The sequence below is a fragment of the Hemitrygon akajei genome, chromosome 29 (assembly GCF_048418815.1).
Source record: "Hemitrygon akajei chromosome 29, sHemAka1.3, whole genome shotgun sequence".
Taxonomy (NCBI): domain Eukaryota; kingdom Metazoa; phylum Chordata; class Chondrichthyes; order Myliobatiformes; family Dasyatidae; genus Hemitrygon; species Hemitrygon akajei.
Window position 1 is genome coordinate 49,000,286 of NC_133152.1, and position 19,648 is coordinate 49,019,933.

Sequence of the window (19,648 nt, forward strand, 5' to 3'; positions counted from 1 at the left end):
CAGATTTTCAGATTTTGGAATTTTGGATATTTTATTCTTCTATCAGGAAGGAGGTACAAGAGCTTTGGGTCCCACACCAGGTTCAGGAATAGTTATTGCCTTACAACCATCAGGTTCCTGAACTAGAGTGGATAACTTCACTCACGACTACTCTGAACTGATTCTGTGACCTACAGGCTCACTTTCAAGGACTCTTTACAACTCATGTTCTCAATATTATTTTTAGTTGCACAGTTTGTCGTCTTTTGCACATTGGGATTTGTAAGTCTATTATGTATAGTTTTCTGTAAAATTCTATTGTATTTTTCCCTGTAAGTCCCTACAAGAAAATGAATCTTAAGTTGGAATATAGTAGCATATACATTGTTTGAGAATAAATTTACTTTGAACTTTACTTTCGTACTTTTATTTCTACTATTACTTCTTTCTCTGCACTATTCTTGTTTTCCTGCTACTTCAAATTCTTGGTATCTGTCATAAGTGCCCCAGTTTTGCTTTAAGCTATTCAGTTTACGTCCTGTTGATGTAGCGGTAATTGCTGACCTCTCAGTTGGACTGGGTTATCGAGATGACATTGTCCCATTTGTGTTGGACCTCAGCCAGTGTTGATCAAATCCAGTCCTGACGAAGAGTCTTGGACCCCTCTAGAAGTGCTACCTTGCCTGTTGAGTTCCTTCAGCCTTTGTGTGTGTTATTCTGGATTTCCGACATCTGCAGAATCTCTTGTGTAGATCAAATCCTGTTCACATAGGGCACTGCAGCACAGAAACAGGCCATTTGGCCCATCTTGTCTGTGCCAAAGTATTATTCTGCCTAGTCATGTTGACTTGCACTCAGACTATGTATCATTAAGTATTATGGAAAAAGAATTGTTGATGAACTAACAGCACTTTGTGGGTGGTTGAAATGTTATGCCTGACATAGAGGGGACACTACACCCACAGACTGGTTGGGGAAAACTACACTGTGGAACATAATTGGCTTATTTTCTTTAAGGTACTATTTCCAACATATTCTGAATTATGCTACCCTTCTCTTCCCCCCTACCTACTTCCTATAGTATTTTTATTTACGTTCATAATAGCTAAAATTCAAAGTATATTCTATGCAATTCAATAAAGTTATTGTTAATGGGGTATCAGGGTAGCATAGTGGTTATTACAACTCAGGGCTTCAGAGTTCATTTCCGATGTCCTCTGTAAGCAAGTTTGTATGTTCTTTTCTCTGATCGCATGGGTTTCCTCCAGGTGCTTCAGCTTCCTCTCACAATCCAAGACATACTGGTTAGTAGGTTAATGGGTCATTGTAAATTGTCCTGTGATTAGGCTAGGGTTACAATCAGTGGGTTGTTAGATGGGCTGGAAGGGCCTGTTCTGCACTGCATCTCTCAATAAATATTTTTCTTGCTGGCAGAGTGCAGTATGTTTTATCTTAATTGATGACAGGTGTTTAACTGACTTGTATTCCTTTCCAGGTGTTCTAGCCAGTCCAAAACATCACCTATCATTAGACACCATTGCATTTGCACATTAATCAGCACTGAGCGTGCAGTCACTCACCGTGCACCATGGAAGTGGGCATGCGTATTGTACGTGGCGTGGATTGGATATGGGGAAACCAGGACGATGGCGAAGGTCACGTTGGTACTGTGGTAGAGATTGGCCGCCCAGGCAGCACCATAACACCAGATAAGACAGTGGTGGTTCAGTGGGACTGTGGAACTAGAACAAATTACCGCACTGGTTACCAAGGAGCGTACGACTTGCTTCTGTATGACAACGCACAGATTGGTAAGTTTACAGTTCTGTCATGTACTTCTCGTTGACTTTTGCAGAAAAAAATGCCAGATGGTTCAGAGCCACTAGGAAGCTAGGTAGATGTAGCATATTTCAGACAACCGTAAAGCAGAGAATTTGGATGTATTGGATTCTGATGTTTTGAAACAAGATTCTTTTGGAAGTCAGGAAAGAAGAACGAAACATTGTTTCACTGTCATTTTATTAAGTGCTTTAAAACGAAGAGAGTTGGAAGAGTAGAGCTACAGAAGTCTGGTAGCTAAGACCAGAGAGACTAAAGGTTAAAAGATGGTGAACCAACATAGTTTTTGTATATCTCATAGATAAGGAACACTTCATCCAAATTTGTAGACAAGAATTAATCAATCAGAAAGCCCCTATTCAAATAATGCAATACCAAGAGAACTTTCCAGAATCATAAAAATGTAACCACTAGTAGATGCATATGCATACTGTGACCACTGGGAAGCATACTAAATAGTTACATATGTATAAGTAGTTATAAATATACTAGCTGGTAATTAACTGTTAAACTGCAAAGGTAATGACAATTAAAGAGTCTAACCCATCAGAAGGTATAACAAAAGAATGTAATATACCATGAATGGGTGGTTTTTGAGCAGTGAAGAGGAAGGAGGTGACATGAAAGCTATAGTGTTATGGATAGTGAGGATGATAGTCTAAGGCTACACAGCAGGTGAAGAGTTGAACAGAGTACTGACAAATGGAATGATACCCAACAGGGGTAGGGCATGTACAGTAAATGATAGGGCAATACAAAAATGTTGATTCACAGAGGGACACTGGGCTTCAAGTCTATAGTCCTGTGAAAGTGCCAACACAACTCAGCAGGAGAGTGGAGTACAGTGTGAAGTTCTGGTTCAGATCTCTGTAATGGCAATAATTCATCAGATCATCTGAAGTAAATGTGTTTGTTGCCAGGTTTAAGGGAGGAAACACTGACCAGCACCGTATAATGTAATCTAGCCTGCAGACTGTCAATCCAAGAGATTTGTACTCTTTCATGTTTCCAGGGATGTGTTTTTGGGAATTGTAAAACCAAACATAAGTCACTGCAGTTCACATCACTGAACGTTTTCTGAAAAATGATCAACAGAAAATAAATTTGAAAACCATTAAGACAGTACTCCTGTTAATTTGCTGTTTTCAAATGACTACTGCTTTGCCTAGATTACATATTTTGTGACATTTCAAATATAAATTGTACATATTCACCTTCATCAGTGTGAGTGGGTGTGTATAACAGTACAAGATGTTAAAAGTCATTAGTTGTAACAAGTAGTTGTATATTCAAAAATTGCTGAAATATTTACAGTGAATAAACTCTTCCCAAGTGAATATTTTTATGACATAAAGGGTCTAGGTCTGAAACACCAACTGTCTATTCGTTACCATACATGTTGCATGACCTGCCAAGTTCCTCCAGCATTTTGTGTGTGTGTTGCCTGGATCTCCGGCATCTGCAAATTTTCACTTCTTTGAGATAAGTGTGTAAAAGTGATTATGCTGAAAATTCATCAGCAAATTAAACCGGAATGAAAAAGCAATGTAAAATAATGCTGAGTTGGAGCAAGTTTCTGATAAATTCTCCCTGTAAACATTGGAACGACTAGCAAACCTCTGGTGCGTGGTTGATTCCTGGAAAGGGAAAAGAATCTTGAAAGCTGATTAGCGAAAACTATAAAAAATGTGCATTTGTGATTGCGGACTTTAGGAAGGTGCAGATGAACCACCCTTCTCTGTGCATACATGGCAGTCAGTCAAGGCCATACTTGTGGATGCGTAATGATGATGACTGTCAGAGTCGTACGCATGGATATGGAATGATAATGATGTGAACATTGTAACGATGACGATAAAGTCGTAAGCATGGACACGTAGCGAGGATGACAGTCAGAGTTGTGAGCATGGACACATAATGACGACAGTCAGAGTCATCAACATGGACACTTAATGACAACGACAGTCAGAGTCGTAAGCATGGACACGTAACGATGAAGACAGTCAGAGTCGTGCATGTGGGCACGTAACGAGGATAACAGAGTGTATCGATGACGACGGTCAGAGTCGTACTCGTGAGCCGGTATAATCATGACAGTCAGAGTCATACACATGGACACATAACAAGGACAACAGAGCGTATCGATGACAACAGTCAGAGTCGTACTCGTGGGCCGGTATAATCATGACAGTCAGAGTTGTAAGCATGGACACATAATGATGACAACAGTCAGAGTCGTACACATGGAAACGTAATGAGGACAACAGAGCGTATCGATGATGACAGAGTGTATCGATGACGACAGAGTCGTACGCGTGGACACGTAATGGCGATGACAGTCAGAATCGAACATGTGGACATGGTATGATCATGACAGTCAGAGTCATATGAATGGACATGTAATGAGGATGACAGTCAAGGTTGTGCACGTGAACACGTAACGAGGTCGACAGTCAGAGTCATAAGCATGGACACGTAACGATGATGACAGAGCATATCGATGACTACAGTCAAGAGTCATAAGCGTGGACGCACAATGACGAGGACAGTCAAGGCGTACGCATGACGACAACAATGAGAGTCGTACATGTGGATAATTAATAATAACAAGAGTCGTGCACTGGAGCACGTAATGACAACAGTTGGGGCTGTATGTATGTGCGCGTAATAACGGCAACAGTCAGAGCCATACATGTGCTCATGTTACAACGATGACAATGGTGATAGAGTTGTATGTGTGGACACATAATGATGACGAGAGTTGTACACATGAGCATGTAATGATGACAGTTGGAGCTGTTCACGTGGGCACCTAACGGGGATAGTCGCAACTGTAGACGTGGGCACGTAACGACGACAATCAGGACTGTAGGCATGGGCATGTGACAACAACGACAAGAGACAGCCGTATGCATAGTTACGTAACAATGATAGTTGGAGCCGTACATGTGGGCACGTTATGACAACGACAGTTGGAGCCATACCCATGGGCACAGGCTCTTTGGCCCAACTTGCCCACGCTGACCATGTTGTTTGCTGAGCCAGTCCCATTTTCCCACATTTGTCCCATATCTCTAAACCTCTTTTATCCATGTACTTCTCCAAATGTATTTTAAACTGGATATGAAAGTGGTCTCTCTTCCAACCATCAGTGATATTTATCAGGATCACTATGTAAGCAGGGCCCTTAACATTGTCAATGATCCCTCCTATCCATCCAACAATCTCTTTGACCCCACCCCCTGCCCCTCAGCTCCCCAACCATCAGGCAAGAGGGTACTGTGGCAGTAGGACTAAAACTGTTAGGATGGTAACTAGCTTCTTCCCCAGACTGTAAAATTACTGAACTTCCTGTCACCACCCAGGTCTCATCACGTATTGAAGCAGCAGTAGTGTTATACTGTTTACTTTTTAACTTGTGCCTTAAATGCACTTTATTAGTTCTTAATTTACTGGTGGTAATATTATTTTATGTAGTGTGTGAGCTATTTGTATGTACAGTGTTCTGCACTTTGGTTCAGAGGGACATTGATTCATTTGTTCTGCATGTTTACAGTTGAAGTAACAATTAACTTCAATTTGAGCATGAATTTAAGAATTGTTCAGCTACCCTGTGCAGTTTTAGCCTAAGGAGAATCCAGGCTGGTTCTTCCAGTGGCGGAACAAAAATCTTTCATTATTATGTGCAGCTCAGGAGGTTAAAGAAAGAAAGAAGTGAGCAGCTGCCCATGTGTGTATCTAATAATATCTATCCCATGTTCTCGTGTACAATGAATTATGTATAGGCAGTTGTAGAGAGAATGTTTCCTATAGTCTAGGACCAGAGGTCAGAGCCTCAGAGTAAAAGGACGTCCCTTTAGAACAGAGAAGAGGAGGAATTTCTTTAGCCAGAGGGTGGTGAATCTGTGGAATTTATTGTCACAGACAGCTATGGAGACCAAGTCATTGGGTATATTTAAAGCAGAGGTTGATAGGTTCTTGATTAGTCATGGTGTCAAATGTTACAGGGAGAAGACAGGAGAATGGGGTTGAGATAGATTATAAATCAGCTGTAATGAAATGGTAGAGCAGACTCAATGGGCCAAATGGCCTAATTCTACTCCTATGTCTTTTGGTAATTCTACAGTATTGTCATCCTACATGGACTCGTCATGTACACCAGGGTGGGCGTGTTTGTGGTCTTCATCTTGGTACATCTGACAGCACTGGGAGAGTATGGAGCCTCACAGATGTTCCCCATGGAGGAGAGCTCTGTAGATGCTGGTTCATTTGTTGAATGGCGTTGTACAATGAGTACCATTGTTTTCTTGAATTAGTGGATAACAATAAATCTGCTCAATAGTGTACAAAGTGATATCCTGACCTGAATCTTATACAAACATTGCAGACCTGATCAGTGTTCCTTCACCTGATGGCATGAATATTAATTTCTCCTTCTGGTTTAAAAAAAATTTCCTCTCCCTCCCATCTTTTATTCCTCACTCTGGTCTCTTATCACTTCTCACCTCCCACTGGGTCCCCTCCTTCCTTTTCTCCTATGGTCCACTCTGCTCTCTTATCAAATTCCTTTCTGTCTAGCCCTTTTACCTTTCCCACTCTCCTGTCTTCTAGCTATCCTCCTTCCTCTCCCCCCACCTTTTTATTCTGGCATCGTTCCTCTTCCTTTTCAGTCCTTAAGAAGGGTTTTGGCCCGAAATGTCAACTGTTTATTCTGAGATCGGGCAGGAAGTGGTCAGCCTGTATAGTGGTTGATGAAGCAGAGTCTAGATTGAAGCACAAGGAGACAGTTGGGACTACCCAGCTAGGTCGCCAGGGACTTGGATGGACAACCCTCAAGTGGTGGTCATCTTCTACAGGTAAGAAGTACCGTGAGCTTGTAACGCAAGAAATATGAGAGGTAGAAGAGGAGAAGAGGTTAGCTAAGATAGCTGGCCTGGCCAAGCAAGGGGCTTGGACCTGGTGGGAAAGTGTTGAACAACGACAACCATCTTGGAATGTTCTGTGGCAGATGGAACCGCTCCGCATTTCTTTTCTATGCAGAGCAGTGTACGATCTGCTCCCAACACCTGCCAACCTCAGCACCTGGTATGAAGATAAGACAGATAGGTGTGCTGTTTGTGGCGAGAAGGGAACACTTCAACATATTTTGAGTACATGCAATCTTTCCAGCGCATGTACACTTGGAGACATAACAATGTTCTCAAAGTTGTAATAGAAGCGGTTGAGCAGAGAGTACTGCAGCACAACTTAACTCATGCCCCACGCTGCACAGAACATCACATACCATTTGTGAAAGAAGGCTCCAGGTCGAAGGTGTACAGCGCAGGCCCACGATCAAGCATACTTTCTTCAGCCAATAAAAACACAAAATGCTGGAGCACTCAGCAGGCCAGAGAGCATCTACGGGAGGAGGTAGTGACGATGTTTTGGGCCGAAACCCTTCATCAGGAGTGAAGTAATGTGGGATGGTCGAGGGGGGATGAGAAGTGGGGGGAGGGATGAAGTAGAGAGCTGGGAAGTGATAGGCTGGAGGGAAATGGGCTAGGAGGAAGGTGGAGAATTATGGGAAATAAAAGAGAAAGAAAGGTAGGGCTGGGGGGAGATTATAGTGAGGGGGGGAAAAGAGAGAGAAAGAGGACCAGACTAAAATTATAGATAGGGATGGGGTAAGGGGGGGGCAGGGGTATCAACGGAGGTCTGTGAGTTGAATGTTCATGCTGGCAGGTAGGAGGCTACCTAGGCGGGAGATAAGGTATTGCTCCATCGACCTGCGTGTGGCGTCATCTTGACAGTAGAGGAGACCATGGACAGACATATCAGAGTGGGAGTGGTCTGTGGAATTGAAGTGTGTGGCCACAGGAAGATCCCGCCACTGCTGGAGGACTGAGCGCCGGTGTTCGGCGAAATGGTCTCCCAGTCTGCGGCGGGTCTCCCCAATGTATAAATGGCCACATCGGGAGCACCGGATACAGTATATCACCCCATTTGACTCGCAGGTGAAGTGGTGCCTCACCTGAAAGGACTGTCTGAGGCCTAGGATGGTGGTGAGGGAAGAAGTGTGGGGGCAGGTGTAGCACTTGTTCCGTTTGCAGGGGTAAGTGCCTGGAGGGAGGTCGGTGGGGAGGGATGGGGGGGGGATGAATGGACAAGGGAGTCGCGTAGGGAGCGATCCCTGTGGAAAGCCGAGAGTGGGGTGGGGGGGGGGGGGGGGGGGAGAGCTGATCTTATCAGCTCGGGAGATCTCCCGAGGGGTGGGAGGTGTTGGAAATAGGCCAGGTGAATTTGAGGGCGGGGTGAAAGTTGGAGGCGAAGTTAATGAAGTCGACGAGCTCAGCATGTGTGCAGGAAGCAGTGCCAATGCAGGCGTCGGTATAACGTAAGAAAAGAGGAGGACAGATACCGGTGTAGGCTTGGAACATAGATTGCTCCACATGGCCAACAAAAAGGCAGGCATAGCTAGGACCCATGCGGGTGCCCATGGCTACACCTTTAGTTTGGAGAAAGTGGGAGGAGCCAAAGGAGAAATTGTTAAGGGTGAGGACTAATTCCGCGAGGCGGAGAAGAGTGGTGGTAGAGGGTGACTGGCTGGGTCTGGAATCCAGGAAGAAACGGAGAGCTTGGAGACCTTCCTGGTGGGGGATAGAGGTATATAGGGACTGGACGTCCATGGTGAAAATGAGGCGGTGGGGGCCAGGGAACTTGAAATCTTTGAAGAGATGTAAAGCATGGGAAGTATCACGGACATAGGTGGGAAGGGATTGAACAAGGGGAGATAAAACAGAGTCAAGATAGGCAGAAATGAGTTCAGTGGGGCAGGAGCAAGCAGAGACAATGGGTCTGCCTGGACAGGTAGGTTTGTGAATCTTAGGTAGGAGGTAGAAACGGGAAGTGCGGGGTGTGGGAACTAAAAGTTTGGTGGCCGTGGATGGGAGATCTCCCGAACTGATGTCGAGTGGCTGAATCAGCGATGTTGTGTTAGGCGGCAGGAAATGCACTGTTATGATAGGATGAATGCTGTCCAAATGTTTAGGATGGGCTGGCGCATTGTCAAACAACAAAGAACTTTAAAGGCAAGATTCTGTTCCTGGTAGTAGTGCCCCAGGGATTTGTTACCTTCAGCTGATGCCGTGCTGTTTATAATTTCCAACTTTTTTTCAAGAGTTAAAGCAGTTCTCTGCCACTCGGCTGATGGCCCAGGACATGACATCGGACGCTTAGGAGGCATAGTTAAATATTTCAAGCAAAAAATCACTGAACCTTGGGTAAAACCAACAAAAGTTTAAGAGCGCAAGATCGCACATCCATACCTTGCCAAAACCAATGCGAGACTGGCGGGAGTGAGATTGTGTGCGCACCTGACTTTTATTGGCGGGAAAGTGGTGCTTCTGATCCCAACTGTGAGGCGTGCATACGTGACTTGTATTGGTGGGAAAGCAGTGCTCCTCGCACTGTGAGTTTTGGACGCATATAAGGAGACATTGGTAGAAATAGGTTCCTCACATAACTGTGAATCCACATAGTCTGAAGACGCATATAATGAGGATAGGGTGTATTTGACTCCTGCCCTTCCCTCTTCTGACTGTTACCCACTTGTCTGTCTCCCAAGGCCCTGGTGTGACTACTTGCCTATAGCTCCCGTCTATCACCTTCTCACTTTCCCTGACCAGACGAAGGTCATCGAGCTGCATCTCCAGTTCCCTAACCCGGTCTCTAATGAGCTGCAGCTCGAAGTACCTGGTGCAGATGTGGCCATCCGGGAGGCTGGGAGTCTCTCAGACTTCCCACATCTGACACCCAGTACAGAACACCGGCCTCACAGACATACTTCCTGTTTCTATTCCTCACAAGTAAATTACCTTGCCTTGGCCCGTCATTGCCGAAGCCCGAATGAGCTAAAGCCCTATCACTCTGCCTCAGATCACTCTGTCGATTATCACTTCTTTGATGACTGCTCCACTAGGCAGTGTCTCCCGTTTATGCTGGAACCTTCCCTGCTATTTAACTTACAATTGGTGCTCTGGTTATAGCTGCTGATATGCCATGTACATTGGACAAATGCTCTCGAAGCTCTCTTTTTAAATAACTGCTGCCCACTTGTGTGAAATCCCTCTTGGTAAAGCTCTCTTGACACCACTGATAGGCCACGATAAAGAAATCTGAATCTGAAGAGGTCCATGAGCCTTTAACTTTCAGCCAGTTGTGGAGGTCAAACAGCTGCCTTCTGTTGGTGGAGTGCTGCCATTGATGGAGATGATCAGGAATGTCACCTCGTAATGCGCCCAGCACACCTTTCCTCTTTCCCACTGAAGGTATAAGACCTACGCATTGAGAATCAGTGGCGCAAGAATAAAATGACAACCCCTTGAGGCTGCTGGATGAAGTGGGAAAGAAATTGTCAGAAGAAAATGAGAAAGAATAAAGAAGTCAAAATAAAACTGAATAAGGAATATAAGTAAATGTCAGATACATTAAAGACATTCAATAAACTTTTAGATAGGCTCATCAATGATAGAAAATTGGAGGACTGAGTAGGAGAGAAGGATTGGCCTTGGAGTGGGTTAAAAGGTTGGCACAACATCATGGGCCAAAGAGCCTATACTGTGCTGTAATGTTCTATGTTTTATATATAAAAATGTGAAGCATAAATCACAGTCACCAAACACATACAATAATAGAGTGAATGGCTGAACCTTTGTAGAGAAAATTTACAAGGATGTTGCCAGGACTTGAGGACCTGAGTTATATGGAAAGGTTGAATATAAGTTAGGACTTTATTCCTTAAAGTGTAGGAAAATGAGAAGGAGATTTGATAGATGTATACAAAATTATAAAGGGTATAGATAGGGTAAATGCAAGCTGGCTTTTTCCACTGAGGTTGGGTGGGACTAGAACTAGGGGTCATGGGTTAAGGGTGAAAGGTGAAATATTTGAATTAGGAAGTTCCCCCTCAGGTTGCCCTTAGAGAGTGTGGAATAAGCTACCAGCAGAAGTGATAGATGTGAGTTCAATTTCAACATTTAAGAGACATTTGGATAGGTACAAGGTTAGGAGAGGTATGGAGGGCTGTGGTCCAGGTGCAGGTTGATGAGGCTAGGCAGAATAATAGTTCAGCATGGACTAGATGGGCCAAAGGGCCGGTCTCTAAGCTGAGGAATTTGGAAACATGCCAAATGTTGACCAGAGAATGGGGTGTAAAATCAAAGGAAGTCGAAGTTCAGCAGAATCTGCTCCTCCTCTGCACTGACGTGATGTTCCAAGATAATGACATCCTAAAAACAAATCACATCGTTCGTGATTCTGGTAATGCTCAGTCAAAATAGTTCTAAACGAGTCCATCTGGGGTTTTTAGATGTCACTGAATTGATCGTGTGCATCACAGAGATCAGCTTTGTCAAATGTAAGGTAGTGTATCAGTGGAGAACCCAAAGGGTGAAGGGAGTACACAGTTAAAAGCATCGAGGAAGAGGAATCTTTGTGTGCATGCCCAGAGATCCTTTCAGACCGGAGTTGGTTGAGAAGCTGAAGACATTGTACAAGACTGGAAGGCTTATATCAGGGTAACACACACAAAATGTTAGAGGAACTTAGCAGATCAGGCAACATCTATGGAGAGGAATAAACAGTTGATGTTTTCGGCTGAGATCCTTCATCAGGACTGGAAAGTACAGGGAAGAAGCCAGAACAAGAAGGTGAGAGGAAAGGGAAGGAGGACAAGCTAGGAAGTGATAGATGAGATCAGAGGAGGGGGAAGGTGGGTGGGTGAGGGGATGGTAGAGAGGATGAACTCCTGGTCATACCATGAGTGTCCCAGCTAGAGTCCTGGTCACCACAAGACAGATGGCATATGGTGGTTCATGACGATAGTATTTAATTCAGTGATTGCAAAAAGGTGACAAAGACCAGAGGGCTTTTGCTTGGTTGTGATGGACCTGATGGGCCAGGTGGACATCTTTCTGTGATTGAAAGTCAAATCTGAGTTTGCTTTGAAGCAGTTATAGGGTCTGAGGAAGAAGGAGCCAATCACAACTGATTTGAGTCAGTCTGGAAACTATTTTTCCAGAAGGATTGTGTCAGTCTAACTGCTTTTTACAGGGGGCAGAGCAGAAGAGAATGATCTGAGAAAACTAGGTTATATCTAGACATTTGAGAGCCTCCAAATTCTGAAGGTGCAATTTTGCCCTCACCATGCATTTTTGAGAAGGTGATGTTTCTATACAGATTGACATTCTTGTAGCAGTGTGGAAAATGGGACCTGATAGTTACTTGAAAATCCTCCTGATCAGGGTCATGTCATGTGATTACTTAAGCTCCATCACCCCTACTGGGGCATTAGATGCCGACAGTAGCTCACCAGAGTCCTCTGTCCTGGCCCATGCTTTCAAGTTGTTCCCAGGTTCTGTCCATCTTCTTTGTGTAGCCTTTTTTTCCCCAGCAATGAGGTCTTTCAAGCTGTTGGCGTTTCTGTAGCTCTGGGCTTTTATAGAATGGGGTAGCTAGCCTGATACCCAACCCCCTGCCCTGCACAACCAGACAAGATCGTTCATGGTGGAGTTGCTATTTGAGAAGTCTTCAGTTTCCTCTGATTTCTTCCCCCCCCCCCCAAGTATTTAGATTCAGGATTCTAGATTTTTCCTCCCATGAAATGAATATGGGAAATCCTGACGAAAGATCTCTCCAAAATAAATGATCAAAAATTGATCGAGTCAGAGGAGGAAGTGAAAAAGGGCCAAAGACAGTACCTGAGGAAGATAACAAGTCTTACTGAGTTGGGTTCATCATAAAGAAGAGAAAGGCAGCATTTGAGTTCTACCTGAACATCTGCTGTGAAGACAACTGCATTGGAAAACAGGCGAGGGTGAAGATGAAGAGTGAGACTGAGTGTTAATGAGTTTGGAGATGAATTATGAGACATACATTTTGATTAAAACAGATGATATTAATTGGCAATGAGACTCGGTGGCTTCTGAAAGTCAATGTTTAAGCGATAACCCTAGTGAGGATAGCAAGTACTGAGGACTTCAGGCTTAAAGCAGCGGTGTGCTTATCTACTGAATACAAGCCAAGAGCTGCAAGATCTTCAATGTTCATCATCAGACCATCTGCTAAATCATGCCCCGTTTCCTCCACTGGTGCAATCTCAGTCCAGATTTGTGACCGCGTGGCTTTTTTACGGGTGCTCTGGTTTCCTGCCACATTCCAAAATGATGTACAGGGTAGGAGTCATAGGTTGTGGGTGTGCAACATTGGTGACAAAGGTATGGTGACACTAGCAGGCTGTCTTGAGCACATCGCAAACGATGACACAAGCAACACCTTTCACTGTATGTTTCAAAGTAAATTCTGTGGTAAAGAAGGCAAATGCAATGTTGGCATTTATTTCAAGGGGAATAGAATATGAAAGCAAGGAGATAATGCCGAGGCTTTATAAGCCACTGGTCAGGCTGCATTTGGAGTATTGTCAACAGTTTTGGGCCCCATATCTTAGAAAGGATGTGTTATCATTGGAGAGAGTCCAGAGGAGATTCACAAGGATGATTCCAGGAATGAAGAGGTTAACATGTGAGGCGAGTTTGGTGGCCTTGGGCCTGTACTTGCTGGAATTTAGAAGAATGCATGGGGATCTTATTGAAATCTACCGAATGTTGAAAGGACTAGATAAGTGGATGTGGAGAGGATGTTTCGTATGGTGGGGGTATCTAGACTAGAGGACACCGCCTCAAAATTGAGGGGCAACCCTTTAGAACAGAGGTAAGGAAGAATCTTTTCCCCAGAGAGTAGTTAATATTTGGAATGCTCTGCCGCAGACTGCAGTGGAGGCCAAGTTTGTGGGTATATTTAAGGCAGAAGTTGATCGTTTCCTGATCAGTCAGGACATCAAAGGATACGGCAAGAAGGCAGGTGTATGGGGTTGAGTGGGATCTAGGATCAGTCATGGTAGAATGGCAGAGCAGACTCAATGGGCTGAATGTCCTAATTCTGCTCCTATGTATTGTGGTCTTATGGTCTAAGTACATGTGACAGATAAAGTTTATCTTTTATCTTACCTTTATATAATGCAAATACTCATTCTAACTTCCTGATGAAATTGTTGGTATGAACAGTTCCTGCCACATCAGAGGGCACTGTGTTTCAGAGATACACGCACTGAAACCTGAGCTAGCATCCTGTAGCCAAGATATAGCTGCTGTTCCTGGTGAAGGTGGTAGTTTATCACCAGGTACAGGTGCTGTTCCTGGTGAAGGTGGTAGTTTAGCAGCTACATATGGAGATAACCACTTGATTGAATAGATAGATAGATAGATAGATAGATAGATAGATACTTTATTCATCCCCATGGGGAAATTCAACTTTTTTTCCAATGTCCCATACACTTGTTGTAGCAAAACTAATTACATACAATACTTAACTCAGTAAAAAAAAAAATATGATATGCATCTAAATCACTATCTCAAAAAGCATTAATAATAGCTTTTAAAAAGTTCTTAAGTCCTGGCGGTAGAATTGTAAAGCCTAATGGCATTGGGGAGTATTGACCTCTTCATCCTGTCTGAGGAGCATTGTATCGATAGTAACCTGTCGCTGAAACTGCTTCTCTGTCTCTGGATGGTGCTATGTAGAGGATGTTCAGAGTTATCCATAATTGACCGTAGTCTACTCAGCGCCCTTCGCTCAGCTACCAATGTTAAACTCTCCAGTACTTTGCCCACGACAGAGCCCGCCTTCCTTACCAGCTTATTAAGACGTGAGGCGTCCCTCTTCTTAATGCTTCCTCCCCAACACGCCACCACAAAGAAGAGGGCGCTCTCCACAACTGACCTATAGAACATCTTCAGCATCTCACTACAGACATTGAATGACGCCAACCTTCTTAGGAAGTACAGTCGACTCTGTGCCTTCCTGCACAAGGCATCTGTGTTGGCAGTCCAGTCTAGCTTCTCGTCTAACTGTACTCCCAGATACTTGTAGGTCTTAACCTGCTCCACACATTCTCCATTAATGATCACTGGCTCCATATGAGGCCTATTTCTCCTAAAGTCCACCACCATCTCCTTGGTCTTGGTGATATTGAGACGCAGGTAGTTTGAGTTGCACCATATCACAAAGTCCTGTATCAGTTTCCTATACTCCTCCTCCTGTCCATTCCTGACACACCCCACTATGGCCGTGTCATCAGCGAACTTCTGCACATGGCAGGACTCCGAGTTATATTGGAAGTCTGATGTGTACAGGGTGAACAGGACCGGAGAGAGTACGGTTCCCTGCGGCGCTCCTGTGCTGCTGACCACCGTGTCAGACCTACAGTCTCCCAACCGCACATACTGAGGTCTATCTGTCAAGTAGTCCACTATCCAATCCACCATGTGAGAGTCTACTCCCATCTCCGTTAGTTTGTGCCTTAAGATCTTGGGCTGGATGGTGTTAAAGGCACTAGAGAAGTCAAGGAATGTAATCCTCACAGCACAGGTCTTGCATTTTATTTTATTTAGAGATGCAGTGCAGAACAGGCCCTTTCGGCTTTTCGAACTAAGTTGCTCAGTAACCAATTTATTTCACCTATTTAATCCTTGCTCAATTATGGGACGATTTAACGGACCAATTAACTTGCTAACCGGTGTGTCCTTGGCCTGTGTGAGGAAACCCACAGTCACGGGGTGGAACGTACAAATAGATGATGTTGCAATTGAACTCTGCACACTGACTCCTCAAGCTGTAAAAGAATCGAGCTAACTGCTTTACTATCATGGCACAATGTGAGACTAGCGGGAAGTTGGAGTCAAGAAGTGTAAAGAACTTAGGAGTGGAAGATTTAGGTTCAAGTTGATAGTCATAGGTAGAAATGCCATATAAAGAGCTAATCTGCAGCAGCACTGAACTAACATTGACAAAAGTAATCATAGACTTAAATTAGCATAATGCATAACTTACAAAAAAAATATAATGACAACAGTACTAGAACAAGCTGAGAAGGAGAATAATGTAATAGAGTACGATATAGAGTCAGGGATTTTCAGGCTTTGATAGCAGCGGGAAAAAAGCTGTTGTTGAACTTTGAGATGTAGGTCGTCAGGCTCATGTACCTCCTTCCTGTTTGAGCTCAGTGGGGTGGTTGAATATTGCATCTGGAAGGTGAATTGGGGGGGGGGATCAGACTTTATAGGGTTGGGTGGGTAGGGAGAGTTACTGCAGTGGCTGAGAATGGGAACTCAGTCACGGCACTAGATGGGAGGAAGGCATTTGTTGCTAGGTTGTTCATGAGTAAAAGGTGGGCTTGCTAAGGCCAATGAACCTGTGCATTTTTCATTAACCTTAAATTATTTATTCTCATATTCCATTTCTTTTAATACTTTTTAATTGAACTTTGTTTTGATTCCTGAGACACAAGAGATACTGCAGTTGCTGGAAATCCAGAGCAACACACATACAAAATGCAGGAGGAACTTAGAAGGTCATGCAGCATCTATGAAGAGGAATAGATAGTCAACGTATCAGGCTGAGACCACTCATCAGGGGTCTCATTTCCATAGATACTGCCTGACCTGCTGAGGTCCTCCAGCATTTTGAGTGTGTTACTCAGATTCCTGAGATCAGGCTTGAGGTTGACTTCTGGTGACCAATAATGAATGGCATTCAGATCCAGAGAGCTTCCAGTGAAGAACACTGAGGTGCAGGATACTTGGACCAAACAAAGGGAGGTCCTGCCTACCCAGAGGAAGGGAAAGGCACAGCTGAGTTAGTTAGCAAGTAATGGTGGGAAGGGTTAGATTGATCTTGGAGTAGGTTAGAGTTGGCATAGCATCCTAGGCCATAAAACATAGGAGCAGGATTAGGTCATTCAGCATGTTGAGTCTGCTCCACCATCCATCATGTCTGATATGTTATCTCTCTCAACTGCATACTCCTGCCTTCTCCCTATAACCTTTGATGCCCTGAAAATCAAGAATGTAAGACCAGGCCTGAACTGTACTGTACTGTTCTATGTTCTAAAAAGGAGGGCTGTGGGTCCAGAGTGAATAAGGAAATGAACCGTCGGGTGCTCACTGCAGTGGGCGAGTTGATAGCAGAAAGCAGAGGAGTGCTGTGGTTTCCTGAAATGTCCTGAGGTGTTTGTTCTCCGAGATGGCACTATTTGTGAGTATGTTGTGTGCACTGTATTAGTGCTTTTGAGCGTGGCATTTGAACCAACTACTTTGCTTAGTCTCCCCGGGGAAGGGTGGCCAAACACGGTGACCCAATGTCACATCTGACATGCATCAGATGCAGATTTATTAGTCCAACTGTTAGTCTGTCACTTTGGGCTTCAGACCTGTTGCCTTGACGTCGCACGTGATGAAGACCATGGAGCGGCTGATAATACAGAATCTGAGGCCACAAACCAGGCACGCCCGGGATCCTCTTCAGTTTGCGTATAAGGAGAAGGTGGGAGTGGAGGATGCTATCACGTATTTGCTGCACAAATCCCTCTCTCACCTGGATGGGGTCAGTGGTGCTGTGAGGATTACATTCCTGGACTTCTCTAGATAGATAGATAGATAGATAGATACTTTATTCATCCCCATGGGGAAATTCAACTTTTTTTTCCAATGTCCCATACACTTGTTGTAGCAAAACTAATTACATACAATACTTAACTCAGTAAAAAAAAAAATATGATATGCATCTAAATCACTATCTCAAAAAGCATTAATAATAGCTTTTAAAAAGTTCTTAAGTCCTGGCGGTAGAATTGTAAAGCCTAATGGCATTGGGGAGTATTGACCTCTTCATCCTGTCTGAGGAGCATTGTATCGATAGTAACCTGTCGCTGAAACTGCTTCTCTGTCTCTGGATGGTGCTATGTAGAGGATGTTCAGAGTTATCCATAATTGACCGTAGTCTACTCAGCGCCCTTCGCTCAGCTACCAATGTTAAACTCTCCAGTACTTTGCCCACGACAGAGCCCGCCTTCCTTACCAGCTTATTAAGACGTGAGGCGTCCCTCTTCTTAATGCTTCCTCCCCAACACGCCACCACAAAGAAGAGGGCGCTCTCCACAACTGACCTATAGAACATCTTCAGCATCTCACTACAGACATTGAATGACGCCAACCTTCTTAGGAAGTACAGTCGACTCTGTGCCTTCCTGCACAAGGCATCTGTGTTGGCAGTCCAGTCTAGCTTCTCGTCTAACTGTACTCCCAGATACTTGTAGGTCTTAACCTGCTCCACACATTCTCCATTAATGATCACTGGCTCCATATGAGGCCTAGATCTCCTAAAGTCCACCACCATCTCCTTGGTCTTGGTGATATTGAGACGCAGGTAGTTTGAGTTGCACCATATCACAAAGTCCTGTATCAGTTTCCTATACTCCTCCTCCTCTAGTGCCTTTAACACCATCCAGCCCAAGATCTTAAGGCACAAACTAACGGAGATGGGAGTAGACTCTCACATGGTGGATTGGATAGTGGACTACTTGACAGATAGACCTCAGAATGTGCGGTTGGGAGACTGTAGGTCTGACACGGTGGTCAGCAGCACAGGAGCGCCGCAGGGGACCGTGTTCTCTCCGGTCCTGTTCACCCTGTACACGTCAGACTTCCAATATAACTCGGAGTCCTGCCATGTGCAGAAGTTCGCTGATGACACGGCCATAGTGGGGTGTGTCAGGAATGGACAGGAGGAAGAGTATAGGAAACTGATACAGGACTTTGTGATATGGTGCAACTCAAACTACCTGCGTCTCAATATCACCAAGACCAAGGAGATGGTGGTGGACTTTAGGAGATCTAGGCCTCATATGGAGCCAGTGATCATTAATGGAGAATGTGTGGAGCAGGTTAAGACCTACAAGTATCTGGGAGTACAGTTAGACGAGAAGCTAGACTGGACTGCCAACACAGATGCCTTGTGCAGGAAGGCACAGAATCGACTGTACTTCCTTAGAAGGTTGGCATCATTCAATGTTTGTAGTGAGATGCTGAAGATGTTCTATAGGTCAGTTGTGGAGAGCGCCCTCTTTTTTGTGGTGGCGTGTTGGGGAGGCAGCATTAAGAAGAGGGTCGCCCCACATCTTAATAAGCTGGTAAGGAAGGCGGGCTCTGTCGTGGGCAAAGTACTGGAGAGTATAACATCAGTAGCAGAGCGAAGGGCGCTGAGTAGGCTACGGTCAATTATGGAAAACCCTGAACATCCTCTACATAGCACCATCCAGAGACAGAGAAGCAGTTTCAGCGACAGGTTGCTATCGATGCAATGCTCCTCAGACAGGATGAAGAGATCAATACTCCCCAATGCCATTCGGCTTTACAATTCAACCGCCAGGAGTAAGATATGTTAAAGTGCCGGGGTTAGGACTCAATGTATTTAAGTAAACTACTTAAGAACTTTTTAAAAGCTATTATTAATGCTTTTTGAGAGGGTGATTTTAGATGCATGTCATATTTTTACTGTTAAGTATTGTATGTAATTAGTTTTGCTACAATAAGTGTATGGGACATTGGAAAAAATGTTGAATTTCCTCATGGGGATGAATAAAGTATGTATCTATCTATCAATCTATCTATCTATCAATAACCTAGATGGCATCAGACACTAGGATTTCTATGCATTTTGCAAAGCTCAGTGCAGGGTCATTGTGTTTTTCCAGTAAGCCTATATGGAGATTGCATTTGCTTCAGATTATTCCTTATTGCTGAAGTAAATTGTTTTTTGGAGAAACCATATTAGAGAGGTTTAGACAAGACAAACTGGTACAGAGCACCTGTGCTCTGTCCACAACTGCCACTGTTAGCTTCCAGCTGCATTTCACCCCAACCCCCACGTGCATTTGTTTGTCCATTGTCATCTCGGT

General features: G+C 44.2%; 1 protein-coding gene across 5 annotated transcripts in view; it reads left to right on the top strand.

The window, feature by feature from the left end:
* mib2 (MIB E3 ubiquitin protein ligase 2) overlaps window positions 1-19,648 on the top strand; it is a 237,891-nt gene that overhangs the window by 73,565 nt on the left and 144,678 nt on the right. For 4 of the 5 annotated variants that reach the window (XM_073032420.1, XM_073032417.1, XM_073032418.1 and 1 more), the window contains one exon: window positions 1,475-1,790. The exons of the other annotated variant lie outside the window; for it this stretch is intronic. In XM_073032420.1, coding sequence (XP_072888521.1) covers window positions 1,568-1,790 — 223 coding nt within the window. In that variant the 5' untranslated portion in view covers window positions 1,475-1,567. The remainder of the gene's footprint in view (window positions 1-1,474; window positions 1,791-19,648) is intronic. 5 annotated transcript variants of the gene reach the window in all.